At 28.4% G+C, this 19,228-nt stretch overlaps 1 protein-coding gene across 1 annotated transcript in view; it reads right to left on the minus strand.

The window, feature by feature from the left end:
• Positions 1-12: 12 nt before the first annotated feature.
• Positions 13-19,228, minus strand: part of LOC129967037 (somatomedin-B and thrombospondin type-1 domain-containing protein-like) — a 33,026-nt gene continuing 13,810 nt past the window's right edge. The window contains exons 2-4 of the mRNA XM_056081675.1: positions 12,993-13,187; positions 6,306-6,426; positions 13-305 (exon numbers count right to left, since the gene is read on the minus strand). Coding sequence (XP_055937650.1) covers positions 26-305; positions 6,306-6,426; positions 12,993-13,187 — 596 coding nt within the window. The 3' untranslated portion in view covers positions 13-25. The remainder of the gene's footprint in view (positions 306-6,305; positions 6,427-12,992; positions 13,188-19,228) is intronic.

Below are 19,228 nucleotides of genomic sequence, written 5' to 3' on the forward strand. Positions count from 1 at the left end.
GCGTTTAGTAAGTTTAAAGTCTTCCTTAAACAAAAATGAAATCGGGTTTTCCATTTTTGCACCGGTCAGTAACTTCCAGCCTTGTCCAGCGTCCATTGCATCGAGGATTAGCGACGTATGTCCACCTGGTAGGTTTGTGGTCCACGCCATGCCCGTTGCATCTGTAACCAAGGTGTCCTCTCATAGCAGCGTCTTCACAGCTAATGCAGAGATGAGCGCCCTTGACAAGGAGTGTTGAGACATCATCATTTGTAATGCTTTCACAGGCTTTTCTTACTTTCGTAACTTCGAACATAACGCAATACCTGAAATGAATACAATAAAAGTGTTATTTACGTAAATTCTTTGAAATTAATAAGCTTTTGAGCACCGAGACTGGTAGAAAAAAAATCAAGAAATTAAAAGTTTCATAAAAGATCCATGTTCTAAAAAACCATTTTAAACAACAGTGTGCGCACAAAATGCCTTACAATAATATTGCCTTATTACAATATTGTACGGATTTAGAATATCTAGTGCTAATAAAGTAATAAATCTACTTTAAAGAAAACACCACCAATTCAAAACAGATGATGTCGTGTCTGCGTTAGAACGGAAAGAGGGGTGCAGTAGCTTCTGAGGGTAAAGACCCTTGAGCACCCCAGGGCAGAAGTCTGACTTCTAGCTCATATGAAGATGACATTCACACACTCGCTTGCCCAGCCTCTTTTTACTGAGAGGCTCTTTCACACACCTCATAGATAGAACACAGAGTAAAGAACAACCAGGACTCAAACCCGGGGCGGCCAGATCACGGAGAAAACGCGCTACCTGTAGGCCAGAACGCCGGCAATTCAAAATAGATATTTGGATAAAATAAGTAAGGTATCGTAGTCGATGTTTCTGACCACCCCTTAGGTATATGGAAAAAATCTGAATGACCGGATGCTGTGACAGCATAGACAGGAACTATATTTGAGTTCTACGGCTATTACCGGCTACGGTGCAACCTCTCCTTTAGAGAGCACGTCCCCTTATCTCTAGGAGGTCGTCACTCCACGTCATTTTCGTGTCCACTAGGACGATGAGAACTAACCAATATGATTGAAGCTCCTCATCACCATTTTTAAGTGCTCCTCCCGGGAGATATAGAGCGAGGTATATAAAACTGCATCTTACTGTTATCTTTTGACAATAAGATCTATTTTATTTTATTCGCAAGAGAAATGAAAGTGGTACAACAAGAAATTACCTGGAGGAGCAGCTCATTCGCTAAGTGAACTGATGACATCGGAAATTGAGACAACAACAAAAAAAAATTAAAAGCGTGAAGAATAAACAGTTATACATCTGTAATTATACATCTTCTTTATTTATTATTATTTTTTTTCTGTTTGAAGTTTCTGACAACAACACATATCTAACTTTTTAGTGCTTAACATTTATGTTCTCTGAATTTTTTCATGTGTTTTCTTTGTAAAACTTAAGAATAAACGATAAACTTACGGATTTATTAAACATGGATCATCAACAAAAATAAACACCACAAAGAAACCAAGCAAAATCCTCATCCAGTTTTGAATCTGTTATACATTAGCAAATTTCAACTCCTAACGATAGCAACATTTTTTTATTTTTTTTTTTATTGCTTGAGACGATAGCTTTATTTATTATTTATTTTTTTACTTCATACTATTTCCTATACCTATTATATTATTACTATTTTCCATACCTATATTAGATGTTAAATTAAGTTGTGTGTATGTTCTTTTTATTTTATTAGTTCTTTATATGATTTACATTAGAATCATTCTTTTAACATAAAAAATTCACATTATTATAAAAATCTAATCATATAATAATAATAATCAATAATCTTTTATCTAAATCATATTGTTGTGTGAGTGTGTGTTTTATAGATCTCTTTACTCTATACAATTCTTGCCCAATCTTGTTGAAATTTGACACATGTGTTCTAGTTCTTAAAAACTATAGAACACTCATAGTCAAATTTTAAAATTTAATTAAAAATAAACAAGAATTTGACATTTTTCTGAAAGCATATCCCACAAAAATAATTTTTAGGTCATATTAAAACTCAAAAAAATTAACTTTTTTAATGATGCCAATTAAATTGAAGTATAATTTTTTACATGATTTTAACAAATTCTTAAATTTGGCATTTCTAATTTGTAACAATGTTATTATAATGAAAATCAAATTAATTTCATCATTTTGTTGTAGCTTATCTGTGAAATTTTACTCTACATAACGTATTAATTTTGCTGAAAATTAAATATTATTTTTCATGACGATTAACATAACATGGGATGGTATGCTATATTTCCGGGTTAATTTATTACACGTGCAATAATTTTTTTGTTATTATTATCTTTGATGTATTATTTCATAAATATTTTTGACAACATTTTCGCCCTTTCTAAAGATTTCAAAAAGAAAAGAAAAATTTAAATAAGATAATGAAGTAGGTTTTCTCTGAAATATTTCCTATATTAATTTCAATGCAGATTTTCATCGATTATTATTATTACATACTTCTAATTTGATATTCCATACTTTTTAAAATTTAAAAACAACTCCGATTAATAGAATGAAGTGATTTTTGTTTCTTTTATTCAGTTTTGTAAAATAAAATATTTTCTAGCGTCAGCTAAAAATTTATTATATATGATATTGCTTTTTGCTTTATTCTTTTATTAATTTTATAATATTTTTGTACTTTTATATTTCGAGTTTTTTTTTAGACATTTTGATTAAAAAAATAAAAGTTTTAATATTCACAAAATTTATATTTAAAAGTTTTTGACAGTTAATGATTTTTAACTTTAATTTTAATTAGACTTAAAACACAGCATGAACCAAATTTGAATTTTTCAAGCAATAGCACAACATTTCAGGTTAAGGTCTAATAATTATTTTGCGGCTTTATTTTATTTCGGAAGTAAGCCCAAAAAAAGTTTCGCATAAGTTTCAAATTCCGTTAAATTTATATTTTTAAACTTTATTAAACTTTAAAAATACAATTTTAAATAGTTCTGTATTCCGTATTAATAGTTTACTGACAAAGAAAGCAATATGGTGACCGACAAAAAACAAAAATATGCCTATAAGCAAAAGGCAAACGATTTTATTTTCATTTAGTGCTATCAGTTTACCAAATATTTTTAGAACTTCAGAATAAAAATGGCAACAAAATATTAAAAATGATTTTATGACAAGTAATACTGAAAGAGATAACTCCATTTTTAAACTTTCTTTTAAATTAGCTTACACTGAAGAAAATTGAAAACTTGTAAGTCTGAACAAGAATTAATAAATGCAAGATACTTGTCACAGCCAGGTAAATTTGTTTAAATTTATTCTTTCTTGCATTCAAAAATTTCGCTGATTTAGAGTATTTTATAAATTAAGGCTAAATATTTTAGAACATACAGCATCAATTTTCTACAAAAATATTCCATATAAAGATTCTTCTGCTTTGTTATATAACACGTGTATGTTTCAGATTTTAAATGATGATAAATAAAAAATAAATGTAAAACTATTGAATAATTTATGTGTTTTTAAAGGAACGTATTCTGATAAGCATATGTGTCGAACTTCCAGCTGTTCTTTTAATTATTAAAATTAAATTAAAATTAATAAAATTACCATTCATTTAATTATTTAAATTAAAATTATTTAATTATAATTATTAAAGAGATTTTTTATAATCATTCAGAATGCAGAAGAACCTCGATTACTGTAATGTATTGTATTAATGGACATTGTAATCTTCTGATAATCGAAAGTTCGGTTCACATAATTTCTGATAATAAAAACAGAATAAATAATCTTCTGTTAATTAAAACTAAATTTTAAAAGAGTGAAATTATAAAAAATAAGTCTGAGCTTACTACTATGCATTAACATTTTTTTTAATTAAAAATTATCAAAACCTACTTTGGTTTCAGGACGAATGTTTTGGAGGTAAATTTAAAAAGGACTTCATTTAAAATGAAATACAGGGTGTCCCAAAAAATGTATACACACTTTAAATAATTGTAAATTTAGGGTTTATTATAATTCGAATAATTTTCAACATGTAAAAGATTCTTCAAATATCATTCTATTATCGCATGTTTTCAAACTGATGTCCGTTCTGCTCCAGACACTGCTGACAACGCGAAGCGATGGAATAGCACACATGATGGAACAATTCCCTTGGGATATTCGTACATTCATGTTCAATGGTGCCCTCAATTGAACAACTGTTGCAGGTTTATGGACGTCCTGAACAGTTCCATCAGCTTCAAACTTATCTCTAATTCGAGTGATGGTAACTCGTGTAGGTGGTTCTTTGTTAAACTCCCTCTTAAATTGTCTTTGCACTTCTACTGCATTTTCATACTTCCAGTAGCATTTTAAAATAAATTTCCTTTCTTCAAATTCAAGTCTGTCTGCCATCACTCGGTTCAATGGGTTCAGTCCGTAAAGAAAGAAGAAATAACTTAGTTATCAGCTGCTAAAATGTGTATACATTTTTTTGGGACACCCTGTATTTATATGAAATGTATTCAAAAGTTGGGGTTTGGAAGTAAATGGATTGTAAATGGTTTTACTCTTTTGCCGGCGCTAATGAAATACATAAAATATTTTAAAAGAGTTTTTTAAGATTCAATTTTGTAAAAATGAATTAAATATTTAACTATAATAAAAATCGAAATATTTAAGAAAATAATAATTAAAAAAAATATCCTCGAAATTTTGTACTTTCGCTATCGGGGAAATGACTTCTCATAATTTCTGAATATTCTCTCAATGCTCAGAAAAAAATATAAAGGTGACAATTGATTTCAAGCATAATAGGAAAATTATTTTTTATAAAAATATTTTAATTCTTTAAATTAGAATTTCAGAATTTTTCAGAATTTCTTACCAACAGCCTTTTTTTAAGTAACTGAGGAAGGAGCTCCTAACTCTTTCTAAACATTTTTCCAAGGAAAGGAGTTTTTTTAAAAAAGAAATTGAAGCAATTTCGTGATTATAAGTAGTAATTTTAAGGTTAAGACTGACTAGTAGAGTAATAGTAGAAAACATATATCTCTGACCAATAATTTCAAGTTTATCCCTAATGGGATAAGAAAATGTCTTCTTATTTTTAGAAAAGACACGTGACAAATTTTCAAGAGCTGTGGATTTCAAGCAGTTAAAAATGGAAGGGAGGAATGGCTATTGAAAAAAAAAAAAAGTTCTAAAGGCAAAATTTGTTAAAAATTTTTTAGACATTTAGAGAAAAGTTTTAGATTACCTCAACCTCCCCACAAAAAAAGCGAAGAATCTTTAAAATCTTTATGTAAATTAGTAAATTTTTGTATTGAAAGATTGCAATTTATTAAAAAAATAGTCTTTAAAAATATATTCCAAATGTTTCCAAAAGGCATTTTCACTCAGAATGACCTGGGAAGTATTTCAAATATCTCTCAACAATACTTTCATTTATTTTTCCTAAAATCGTCTATTCCTTCGCTTCATATTCTCGTCTTTTATTATTAAAAAGAAATTCGTCCAACAAAAGCTATGTTTTTAAGTAATAGCATGCATATTATTATATGCATGCCCACTACGGTTTTTAGTTATTGTGTTAAATTATGTTTGGATAGCCGGACAGGCAAAATTCTTTTGAATGGATTTAACTCAAAACTGATAGAAATCAAAAATTTAGTGTACAGACTATATACTAAATTTCCTCGGTATAAGTTATCTTTGTCTTAGTTAGACTGAATAACAGACATAATTCCAAATATGTGTTTTTCGAAGCATAAGGAGGAGATTTGTCTCAAACTCGAGATCGAATTTTTTTGACGATGAAGTATGACTTTCTTTATACATCGTATCCGAGAAAATAAACTAATAAAAAAAAATGTTTCCAGGGTTTTTTTTTTTTTTTTAAATTTTAGATGTGCGCACTTAAAAAATTTTTTCCGTCATCAGCTGTGTACTTTAGACTCGTTCTATATTTAGCAAATTGCATATTTGTATTTATAAAGAATAAACTCAGTAAAAATATAGTGGTGTAAAATTCAGAAATTTAAACTTTGTTTCCTTTATTTTCTGTGCCTTCCATTCTTCTCCCACAAATTCAGTATAAATTTTCTCATTAAAATTTTTTAAAATATAATGAAATATTTAAAAATTATTTCTTTTTCGAATAATAAACTGAAACTCAATATTATGTTGTTACATCTGGAGAAAATAAAACCATATTAGCATAGAAAATATTTTTTAAACATTTTATTTAATTTTATGCAATTTATATAACTTACTCTTTGCTGCCTTCCTTTGCTGGATTTTTGGGATATTTCAACCTCAAGTTTCTTCTGATATCTGTACTGTCATTGATGGCACGGGCTTGGGAAAATTTCCCTGGCAAGAGAAGAGCCATTTCTGCAATAGAAAAGAAATTTCATATTATTCTTTACTTTCTCGCATCTACAATGCGATGATTAACTTCCTTATTTATTTAGATAACTTTAGGATAAAACTTTCTTCCTATCTAATTTTTTGTATTTTTAAATCTAATGTACTTTAATTGAAAAATTGCGTAAAAAAAGATTGCGATAAAAATCGTTTAAAATCGATAAACTCAGGAAATGGTCACTTTTCAATAATGCTATGCCACATTTTTTCTCCCTATACCGTGAAACAATTATCACACTAAATAATGTGCACTGCGAAAAATTGGATACACCGACACATTCAAGGAACAAAAGGAAAAAAAATGAATATAAAAGAATAAAAACAATGAAAAATTTAAAATAGGGAAAATAATTACACAAAAATTTAGAATTATTTATTTTAACAACATAATGGACTCGATTCACGACATGCAACAAAAATAAATACATATCTCATATAATATCTAACTGTTCATTATTGTATGATGTGCGTAACATTATACAAGTAACAAATAAAAAATGGATGACAGATATAAAAATTAAATTGAGCGGTGCGTTTGATCTGTTTCATATGAGTTTGAACAGACTTCATTATCTGTTCGATTTCAAACAAGTATCATTTTTAATTTTGATTAGTTTAACAGCAAGTTAATGCTCCATTATTTAAAAAGTGCATTTTATTTTCCAATAATCGTGATGGTATGTTTTTTAGAATTTTTTATGTTTTTTAATATAATAAACCATTAACACTGCCAAATCAAATATTCATATCAAAATATTACATGCTAATTTGAAATTTAATCTGAAACGAATAAACATATCTTCAAATAAAAAAACCCTCATTAAGGTTATAGCGACAAAGGCATCGAACCACAAAGTGTGACAGTTTAAAAGAATCGTCGTATAACAAGTGACAGAAGGTGCAAATAAAATACCGCATTGTCGAATAAATTAGAAATATTTCATTAAACTGTGTTTCATTACGTAATTAAATATTAAGTAGTAGGGGGGGGTAAATCTCAGGGATGAAAGAAATTTAAAATTCTGTGCAAATTTCAATTTTTAAGTTTGTGTTGGAGAAAAAGGCCTTAATATCAACATTTCTTTTCTTAAGGATAATATTCACTTTTTTTCTTTGATTCCTGGCAATCCAAGAGATAATTCCGAGAAGGTAAATTGCTAAAAATATATCAAGAGAAATTTTAATTAAAAGTTATAAAATAAAACATTCATATTAAAAAGAATCGATTTTTTTTGTTCATTTTTCAAATTTTAAATTAAGATAATAGTGATTCAAAATTACTATTAAAGATAAGTAGAGATTAAGAGATAACTATTTCAAACTGTTTAAACAAAACTTCATCTTAAAAAAATCGAATTATATAAACGCATTTTTAAAAAATAAGTATTAACTGTTAATTTTTATGGATTGTAGACAAATAAATTAATGTAAGTTCTAAAAATTCACATATAAAATTCTATATTAATATTTGATACAATGGCTTTTTCTAAAACAATCCTTCTCCTTACCTTTAGAGATTAAAATATTATTTTTGACAAAATTTTGAAATTTTTAAAACTAGAAATAAGTATTTAAAAAAAATCAAATGTGCTTATGTATTTTGCCATTTATAAAAATTTTATTTTCTTTCCCAAATTAAAAGATTTAAATACGTATGACAGGAAACTTAAGTACTGACTCCCTTGAAATAGGAAACTGATAGTTCATCAGACATATGTATATAATTTTGTTCATCAAAAATGAATTGTTCTTCAAGTCATTTCAAATCTCCCTTATTTTATTTTCCCCATATTTCCTATAAATCTATCTCGAGTGTTAAATCCAGTATCTAGTCAGAATAAATTCCGATCGAGGCAAAATAATGCTACTGTTCTTTCATTCAGAATTTAAGGGTTTAAAAATTCTTACGATCAAAAAATTATATGGTAATATTTTATCATTTCATTTTGAAAAAAGTTATTCACAAAAGTAAAATCTATAGTTAATAATTAATTTAGAATTTATAAACAAGATATAGTTAAAATAGTTAACATGATAAATGTGTCTATTGTAAAAAGAGTTCACAAGATGATGGCAACCATTTTAAGCTATCGTGTATTGCATATCTCACAATAACCACAGATCAATTTTATGAATTTTTTTATAGTTTCTACGAATTTTTAAAGTTTGTATGATGAGATAAATAGCAAGGCGTCGTTTTATTATTTATTTCTTTTTCATTAAATATGTGACAAAAACTTCAAAAGTGAAGATAAACTCACATTTCGTTTATTCCCTTTTTATTTTTATTCGTTAACTGTTTTTATAAAAATTTCCGAGTTTTGCAAGGAATAATTTTATGCTCTTTCAACAAATTAAAAAGGGTTTTCGTCCTTCAGAATACGCAATTTGATATCGCTGTTAATAAAATGTTGTCTCTTCTCTGGAAGTGCTTCTTTTTAATCGGGTAGCAATTACCGTTCACTGAACGATCGAAGCAAGAAGACCTAATTACGAGTTCTTTTGTCGGTTACAGAGTTCACCATTGAAGATTCTCCAGCCTCGAAAAATCGAGAACAAGGACCCTGAAAGTTCAGATATTCATAGTGTGTGAAAGGGGCAAAAAAAAACAATATGGCATTCGTCTGTCTTCGAATGCCAATATCATAAATTGATCAAAACAGCAAGGCCACTGAGATCAAATGTTTTCGCAATATTATTTACCACAGTTACAAAAAGACGTCTGTATTTGTGCAGGAAAAGGAAAATAATTGACAAATTTGTTGATTTTTTTTTCACAAAACAATCTTAAGACCCGGTTTTGACAGCTTTCTTCGAGTTTTCAGATGAGATTAGTGGTCTATTTGTCAAGAAATGAATGATATTTATTACAAAAGTTAGATATCGCGAATAAATATTTGTTTAGCTCTCAAAATATTGGAAAAATTCTTAATATATTAATATACAGATATATTTATAAAAAAATCATTATCTGAGCAGTATTTTAACCATCAACTTTTAAAATACTAAATTTTATTGAAACTCTTTATTTTCTTTCTAGGTTTAAAAAAAGGTTTTTGAGTATTTTCTACAAAATTCGGAATTTTTAAAAATATATTTTAAATAAATAATTTTGATTGAAATTTATAAATTTTTTCGAGCCTCAGACCTAAAATACTTTTTCAAATAAAAAACACGAAAACTTCTTATTTTGTAAACATTACAATGCGATTTACGGAAGCTAATCGCATTATAATGTTTAAATCAGTAAGTAAAAATGAATAAGTAATATTAAGTTAAAAAGATAAATAAGATTAGAAAATTAATCATCATAAACTGATTAAAAATATTTTATAACTAATAATGTTATAATGGTATATTTTCAGGAAAAATAATCTTACACCTAGAAAAGACAGCTTTAATATAAATATATAAAATACAACTACTAACAATGTTTGAAATGTACATTTTTCTGATTATGTTGATTCATGTCATTTAAAATTTTAGAGTTATTTGCAGTAATAATATACATATATTAAATATTTTCGCTTCAAAATTGAATGTAAGATCTCGAGGAGACCAAACTCTAAGCTTTTTAAGTAACGAAGTTATATCGACTTTCGCTGAGCTATATAACTGACTTTCATCTCGAGTTCCAATAAAAATTTCAACAAGTCATAACAATTCTGATTCAATTTTTTTCTAAGACATCCATTTCATTGTGAAAAAAAATATGTCACATACACTAAGAAGCCCTTCCTGCTGCTATTCACCATAAGGGTCTCTGAAATTCTGTCACAATTTATGAGCTTCATCTGCTGCTTGCGATTGTTAAGTTCTAGAAACATCCAATAAAAAACTTTTTCTTCTATCACTAAGAACATTAAATATCATTCACATCATCATTAAAAAGGTCGTTACAACGAAGGATATTATAAAAACTGCTTCTTGAATGGAAGACAGGCGGTGTGAAATTCTAGAGCTGATTTAATGTCCTTCGCATCGGTTCTTTTTTATCAGTACTTACCCTTGTCATCGCGCTTATGTTACAAATATTTTATATGCCTACAAAGAGGTACCGAATTAGTACAATGAGGCTCGTTTACGGAATTGAATTCGAAACTTGGTCTTTAAATTTAGAAATCGTCACTCAAGGTCATATCTAACTTGTTTTCATTTTTAGAATAATGTCTGTAACTCATTTTATTCACTTATTTCCTGAATAATTTTTTGAATGATGTCTTATGTTATACAAATCTTATTTTGTTATTATTGACGAATAATTTTATTTTCTATTATTATAATTATTATTCTATTTTTTATATGAACTTCTAAAAACATGCTTTACTAAGCATTTAAAATATTTCGCAATTTGTCAACATATACGAGTAATTCGCCACTCAGACATGGTGTCTCGTACATATATACACAATTTTGTGATTTCAAATATAGTAAATTTTATTTTTCTACGTTACAGCTTGAATCCTCAAGAAATCTCATACCTCTGATTCTCTACCCTTTAGCGCATACCTTGAGTAAGGAAAAAAATTTTTAGGAATGTAGCTATAAGACTGCTGATGATAATTTAATTTTTGAACTGTCACATCCGAGTATTATTATCTAAAATAATATTTAACACATATTGGGAAATTCATACACAAAAGAGAGCGGATCTTTTAAATCTATTTATTCCGAGTTTTTTTTTTTTTTTTTAAGTTTCTATAAAGTTTTGGATTTCAAACATATGTAAATCTTATAGCAAATATATAAGTTATTGAAATCTTTCACGAAACACTGTCTAGTTTTATTTTATGTACTGCTAAGAATGCTGAAACTTGAAGAAAAATACATAACTATGCTTTATCATGTATGTAGAATACCATCTATTGGTCTAACATAGAGAAAAAAAAATCTATTTTTGCCCAAACAATATAAACATCATTACATTTATCGATTTCTAAACTTTTCCTAATAAGAACACCTAATTAATTTCAGAAGAATCCTTGAATAACTCAAATACGATTAAATTTGAGGAGCTCCTAACAACAGATACCTTTCGATGGTAATTTTCCCATTAAAAAAAGAACCTGAGTATCACTCCAGGAAGGGCATCACAAGCTTTAATTTAAATGAAATGGAGAAGAGCAACGACCTTTCCTAAAAAAAACAGCATTAAATTGTAATTTTTTTTCAGAGTGTTGGAGATTTCTATGGTTACAACTTACGAACGGATATTTCATATTATATGTTCGAGTTTAGCGACTTGTTTTCCAAACTTTTCTTTGCCAGCGCTCTTTTTTAGATATGTTCCAAGGACTAGTTAATGAGGTGTTACGAAAGTGCAACTACATCTGTCACGGTGTAAAAACCTCTAGGACAAAGAATATACTCTGTAAGGTTCTAGCGGAGAAATATTTCGCAATTTTCAATTTAAAACATCCATGTTTGGCACATAGTAAGAAAGACGTTATTTATGTTTTTAAAGAGTTTATCAAAAAATAAAACATCCTTTCGCTGTACAGTTTGAATGATATCTTTCAAGAAATAGATTTTTTTTTAAGTTGAAGTTTACTTTACTTAAAGCGCATGGTTTAAATTTAAATGAAAATATCCAAATAGGTTCAAAATGAATTAAAAGCGGAATTTGATTAAAAAATATTTTTCGAAAATTTTCTTTACATTATGAATATTAATGATTTCAATATAATGGAAACTGATGTATTTAAAAATTTATTTATAAAAATATTGAACTCTCCTACTTAAATTGTTCTATTATAAATTGTAAAATATAAATTGAAGCAAATTATTAGTCATTGAATTTTCTGTAACTGGAAGTTTAAAAATTTCACCTATAATTTTAAACGATAAAATTGTTAAATAACAACTGAAATTTCTTCCTCTTTATATTTTAAATACAACCTATGTTTACGTGATGACAATGATTTCATTTTTATTACCTATTTCTAAAATCTGTTATAAGTTTATGGAAACCTTTAATGTTTAGTAGGAATTTAAACAGGAAATTCTTACAGTAAATTATATTAAAAGCGTCTGAAATGCGACTAAAATGATGAGAAGTCTATTCCTTTTCGAAGAGAAATTCAGAAATAGGTTATCTTTCTTTACGTATTTTTCAGATTCCCTTCTTCCCTGCAGTTTTAAAAAATTAATTAATAAAACATTTCATTTTAATACTCGCATTATTTCCTGCTTATTAATTGTGATTTCAGTATTTTTATTTTCCTTCTCATGTAATTGTTCAAATATCCTGATTAGATCTGAGAAAAAAAAAATCCTACTTCATGAAAAGTATTTCTGTTCAGTTATTCACGTAATCTTTAAAATCATTTTAAATCGATGTAAGTAAATTATCTTCATCGTATTAAAACTTGTAATTAAGACTAAAAGTTTGTTTCCCAGAATGACACCTAGACCCTATAATGAGATAGTATTAACCAAAAATTCCAGATACCATTTAGGGGGCTAAATTTTAAAATTACAATAAAAAAATAATTTAATGGATCGTAATTCTATATATTTTAAATAATTCTTACCTCGGCGTGCCTTAGCAATAGATTTGGCTTCACACTGGTTGCCATAACAACCTCTTGTTTGCATCTGTTCTGGGCAAGGAGTTCCACCATTTCTAGGAGCTCGAAGAATGTTCCGTTCTCGCACCATTGTACCAGAGCCACAATCAGAACTGCAGGCTGACCATGGTCCCCAACCGGACACTTCACAATCGATAACTGAAAAAATGAATTAAAAAAATTATAAAACTATACAAATGGATTTGCATCAAGAAAAATAAGATATTGTTTTTTAAAAATCGTAATTGATAGTTTACGCTTATATGACAAACTATTTTCCAGAGCCCAAACGTCATAGTTAAGGCACCTTCTATATTATCAAATGAAAAGTATAGTTTTCCCATAACAATGAATAGGATTACTGATAGCGATCGCTACGGCATCCATGAATGAAAATTCAAAATTTTATTAGGTATTATTTATGTTTTTTTAATAAGATGAATTATATGATTTAATAATTAGCTATGTGCAGTGCTATAAATTATAATTCAATTTTGTTTCTGTAACAAACATCAGTTAACAGTTAGGCTGAAGGAAGACATTTTGATGCAGGGAGGATAACATTTGATTAATTATCGCAAGAAAAACAAATTAGATACAAAAAATAAAAATAATTCAATATAAATAATAGGATAAGAATAAAATTTAAGGTTGAGAATCTTATAGAATGATTATGTAAAATATTTCTCATGTATTGAAGAACAAATCAAGTCCCCATTGTATTTTAGATTTTCAAGATTCATTTTTGTTTTAAGAAAACAATACATGGAGCAATTTAACACAAAAGTAGTATCCAGTCACGATGTATGTTACAGCTCTTGAGATAAAATTTTGGTTTCGAGTCATACCACCATTTGGTTCTTAATAATTTGACCAAGAATTTTCTATACTAAATAAAATATTTTGATTGTGTTTTATTGCATATAAATTATGTTTTTAACACATAATACAGCGCTCTGATAGTTTTACCCCATAGTTGATAATTATATCATATTGAATGGCATTTTAAAGGATTAAGAAAGAATGATACAAATTTCACGAGGAATTAGCTAAAATAATTAGGTAGCAATTGTCATAATATGTTTTCAAATTTTTAAAAATAAATCATTTAAATTCTTTAAACTAAATTTTGCCTTCTTATTAGGAGGCTACTGTGCAAATTCATTCATTCTTTCATCAACTAAATAGCACATTTTTGATCTGTCAAACATGTTTTTCTTCCATCGTTCAGCAAATAGTTAACGATTATTCTAAAATCTTGTGACTTGATTTGAAAAAAAAAATATATATATATATACAGTATTCGGGAAGGGAGGGAAGGTAGTTCGCATAGAAGAATAGTTTCAATGACAAATTGTCAATCTGTCATATCATACTTGACCATTATTCATGGTCCTTTTGCTGAAAGAATATTCGCAGCCGCATTTTCGTCATTCGCCTCAAGATAGCGGGGTTTGAGAAAGGGGGTGCAGCTTTCTGATAGGCTGGGAAAGGTCAGACGATAAGAAAGAGTTCTTGCATAGAAGAGGAAGCTTTTTTGTCATCACCCTGCCTGAGAACTCTGAAATGTCGAGGAAGAAAAGAACATGACGAAAGATAGCACGATATTTAGTCAGCGACAAATTCAAGATCTGGTAGATTAAATTTTTCACAAATCTAGAGCATTGCTATAAGTTTGTCTAGAAGTAGTTCTAGTTCATTAAAAAGAATTTTCTCGTGTCTTTCCGTGCATCAAAATTAAAGTTTTTATTACTGACATGGCAACGTGTTAATGCAATTGCAATGATTTTTTTTTTAATTTCTAAAATGAATGATATGCATAGTATTTCTAACGACCATTTATGTATTTTAATTCCATTTTTATACATCGAGCAATAACTTGTTCTACGATTTCAGTTTTCTGCCATTGTTTTTTTGTGAATATTCTTTACAAGAAAACATTTTATTGATTAAAAATCATAAACAGTACAAAATAATTTGGGATCATTTACATAGCTTGACGAACTATGCATTTATGAGAAATAATCTTAATATTTGATGTAGATTTTTAGTTTGGTATTAGACAAAAAAAAAACATTAACTAGTGATGCCATACAAACTAAAACAGCATCGATCGATCATGGTCATTATTATAAAAGAATTACATTCGAGACTCAGGAAAAATGCACGAAAAAAATATTTAAATTAATCATTAAGTTGATTAAAAATGTTAACAATTAGTAGTTCATCCTTTCTTTTTTTGGCATTTCTATTTCTACAAATCCATTTATTATGCATATTTATACAAATTCGTTTATAATGCATAAAGTTACCTATGATAAAACAGGATTGAAAAATCTTGTATGCTAAAGTGATTAATCACCGTATAGAATAATGGGAAAATATCAATAATACCAATTTTATCGATTTTACCATAACATTTGTTCAGATAAGTATTTATTATGCATACATTCATTTAAGGCGATAAATATGTTAATTAAAAAATTTCAAATACAAATCAGACATAATTAACTATTATAATCTAGAGCAGAGAAATTATTTTGACAATGGGTTCAAGAAAAAGTTCAGTGGCGTATAGAGTTGCTTTTCAATGTATTAAAAATTCAACAGCCTTCCCCAGGGAAAACAAAATTTTGTGCTACACTTATAGCGTTACACTGCGAAGTTATATCATAAGATCAAAAAAGCATATATATATATACAATGGCTCAAACAACTGAGAGTACACCTTACTTTTATTTGATAAATCCGACTTTCAATATAAACAACACATTACCGAGAAATGCAAACATGTTTTTATTTATACACATAAGAAATGGTTTAATTTAAAATTAAAATAAAGAAAAATCGGCGAAAAATTTCAAAAACATTTTAAATAAACGTACGCAGATTTTTGCCTCAAAAATTGAGAATACACCAATGAAATTTTGCAATATCTCGCATAGAAAGAAATTGTCAATATTTAGTTTAATGTCTTTTGACTTTTATAATGACCTTTAAACGTCGTGGTACCGATTCGACCAAATTTTCGTAGTATCTGAAAATATTTAAACCATTCTTCTTGTAACACTTGTTTTAAATGGGTTTTGTTTCTAATTTTGTGTTTTTGAACCACTATTTCGAGTTTGGCTCTCAGAAATTCAATGCCATTGATGTCGGGGTACTGTGGTGGTGTATGTGTAACTGCTATTTACAATGAAAAAGACACCACATTATGGACAGTGTGTTTCGAGTCGTTGTCCTGCAGGAAAATGAAATTTCCATCTAAAACCACATTTTTAGCACATTCTTTTAGATTGCTGCGACCATATGGTTCATCCAACTTGCTGCATATATTTCGCAAATCCTAAGCATAAGTTATTGTTGTTGTTGTAACTTATGGCACTTTACAGGCCTTCTGATATCATAGGCATGAATGAAAGTTCTGAAACTTATGTTAGAGAGAAGCCGTTCGTTCATCAGTTAGCAAATTCAGAAAAAACGTTTGAATTTTGCAAAAACTCATCAATTGGAAGACCAATAATTTTTCGAAGAAAGTTATATTTAGTGATGAAAGAAAACTCAAAATTTTTCGCAGTGTCAGCCGACGCACCGTATAGATAAAGCCTAATACTACTTTGGTTCCAAAAAATTTACGTCCTACAGTTAAACATGGTGATGACTCTGTTCATTGATTGATTGGCTCTCATGATTTGGTGTTGTATGACTTCATCCGGGGTAGGAAATTTAGTTCTTATAGATGGCAGTATAAGCCATATGGTTTACTTGGATAAACCTTATTCTTTACTTCGCAGCAATCTAAAGGAAAGGGCTAAAAATTTCGGTTTAGATGGAAATTTCATTTTCCTGCAGGACAATGACCCCAAACAAACTGCACGTAACGTCAAAATGCGGTGTCTTTTTCATTGTAAACAGCAGTTATACACCCTACCACCGTCCGCCGACATCATAGTCATTGAATATCTGTGGGACACATTCGAAACAGTGGTCCAAAAGCACAAAATTAGAAACAAAACCCATTTCAAACAAATGTTGCAAGAAGAATGGAGTAAAATATCTTCAAATGCCACCAAAAATTGTTCGAATCGGTACCACGATGTTTAGAGACGATTATAAAAGCCAAAAGACATGCAACTAAATACTGATATATATTCTTTCTATACGAGATATTACAAAAATGTCATTGGTGTATTCTCGATTTTTTGAGATAAAAATCTGCATATGTTTATTTAAAATGCTTCTAAAACTTTTCAATTTAGAAATTTTTCGTTGATTGTTCTCTGTTTTTACTTTAGATTAAACCATTTTTTACGTGTAAAAATAAAAACATGTTTGCATTTCTCAGTAATGTTTACTTATATTGAAAGTCGGATTTATGACGTAAAAATAAGGTGTACTCTCAACTGTTTGAGCCACTGTATATATAAGTTACACCAAATACTTTGGATTCAATCAGACATTTTATTCGAAACTTTCTCTATGTAAGGTTAAATTTAGTAAATAGAAATTCTTATAAATTATAATTTTAATTTAATAAATTTTAATTCTTTTGCTCATTAAATATTCATTAAAAAAATTCGCCGACTATACATAAACTTTGTATACAAGAAGACTGACTGAATACGCAAAGCCATATAACTTTAGATTACAAAAAAAATTACAACAAATAATTAAAGGATAATAGTAATTAAGAAAATTACTGATTACTAAATGGTTGACAAAAATTGAAAGAAAATTTATATTGTCATTTCACAGAGGAGCTGATTCTTCCTTATAAATTTTATTTAAGTCAGAATTATCATTTATAGCGCAACCCAACAGCGAGTAAGAAATTAATTTTCTCAAAAAGTAAAGTGAATTTCAACAAACAGTAAACGTGCGAAAACAGAAATGCAGCACAAATGGCAAATTGCTTCTGCAGACAAAACATTGTTATAATTAGTTAAATTTCGGAAAATTCTTAAAGATATCGAAAACTTATTTATTATTATTATACTTACTTATTATAAGATTTATTTATAACTCTTGAAATTCATAAAATTTCGATATCAACAAAATATAACACCTTATTCAACAATAACAGATTATGATCTGGAACACCATTTCATTTGACTGCCCTTTTCCTTTCGGTCCTTTGTGATTCCTATCCTTCAAAAAGCAAAACAATTATTGAAAAAATTTTAAGAACGCCTCTATTATTCAAACTTACGAAAAAGAAAACCATCCAATTTATTGTCTGTTATAATATTTAAATAGATGATAAGTGAACACAATTTCTTTTATAAATAACGATGCAAATAAATTTAATGAATGCACCAGAACCAGAATGATCATGAATACTGGTTTCTTATTAATTCAGAAAATGGATTTTCTCATGATCTTTATAGGTAGCATACTGTTAGCCATGCATATACCAGCGTGAACTAAGTTAAAATACAGAAATACTTAGTAAATCATCCGCAGCATCTATTTTGCAACACGACCTTAATAAAGTTTACTTGCTAGTTACCAATCCACCTTTTAATGAACAACATGCCAATTAATCAGACCATCCACCTTTGCCAAATGAAGGTCCCGGAGTTTATTGACCCATCGGCTCGTTTTAAAGATTTCGCACCCTCTCAGCGAATTTAAGTTTCAACACCTTGTGAGATTTATCAATGCCGCACATTCTGATAGCGGCATTTATAACAGCGATAAATACAATATCCCACACACGCTTGTATCTTTTTTCTTTCAGCATTGTTATTTAGGCACCCAGACACCGACAAAACTATCATGAATGATTAAGTGTTTTCAGTGGGTCAAAGGTTAAGAAGTACTTATCTAATAAATTTTTCTTATAGTTTTTTTAAACTCTTCTTTTCACACTTGATAAGACAGCAATTTTTAAAAATGGCTTTTTGTTAACTAAAAGATCGGCTTATCTTATTTACGTGCGCTGTTTGATCGGATTTACACAAGAATGCGCAGTTTGTTGACTAAACAACCCACATTAGATCACGATTATTACCCCCTTCTTTGTATGAATAGCTTCATTGTTCCTTTAAAGTTCTGCGCTAGTAAAACTTTCTCAGATTATATATTACTATTTTAATATCTACTTCAAATTAAAAAAAGTTAAAGTAGACTCGACAACTTACCGGATTACTCTTTGTTCTACAGTTATGTCTTAATAAAATACTTAACCTGTGGCGATG

The sequence above is a fragment of the Argiope bruennichi genome, chromosome 4, assembly GCF_947563725.1.
Source record: "Argiope bruennichi chromosome 4, qqArgBrue1.1, whole genome shotgun sequence".
NCBI lineage: Eukaryota > Metazoa > Arthropoda > Arachnida > Araneae > Araneidae > Argiope > Argiope bruennichi.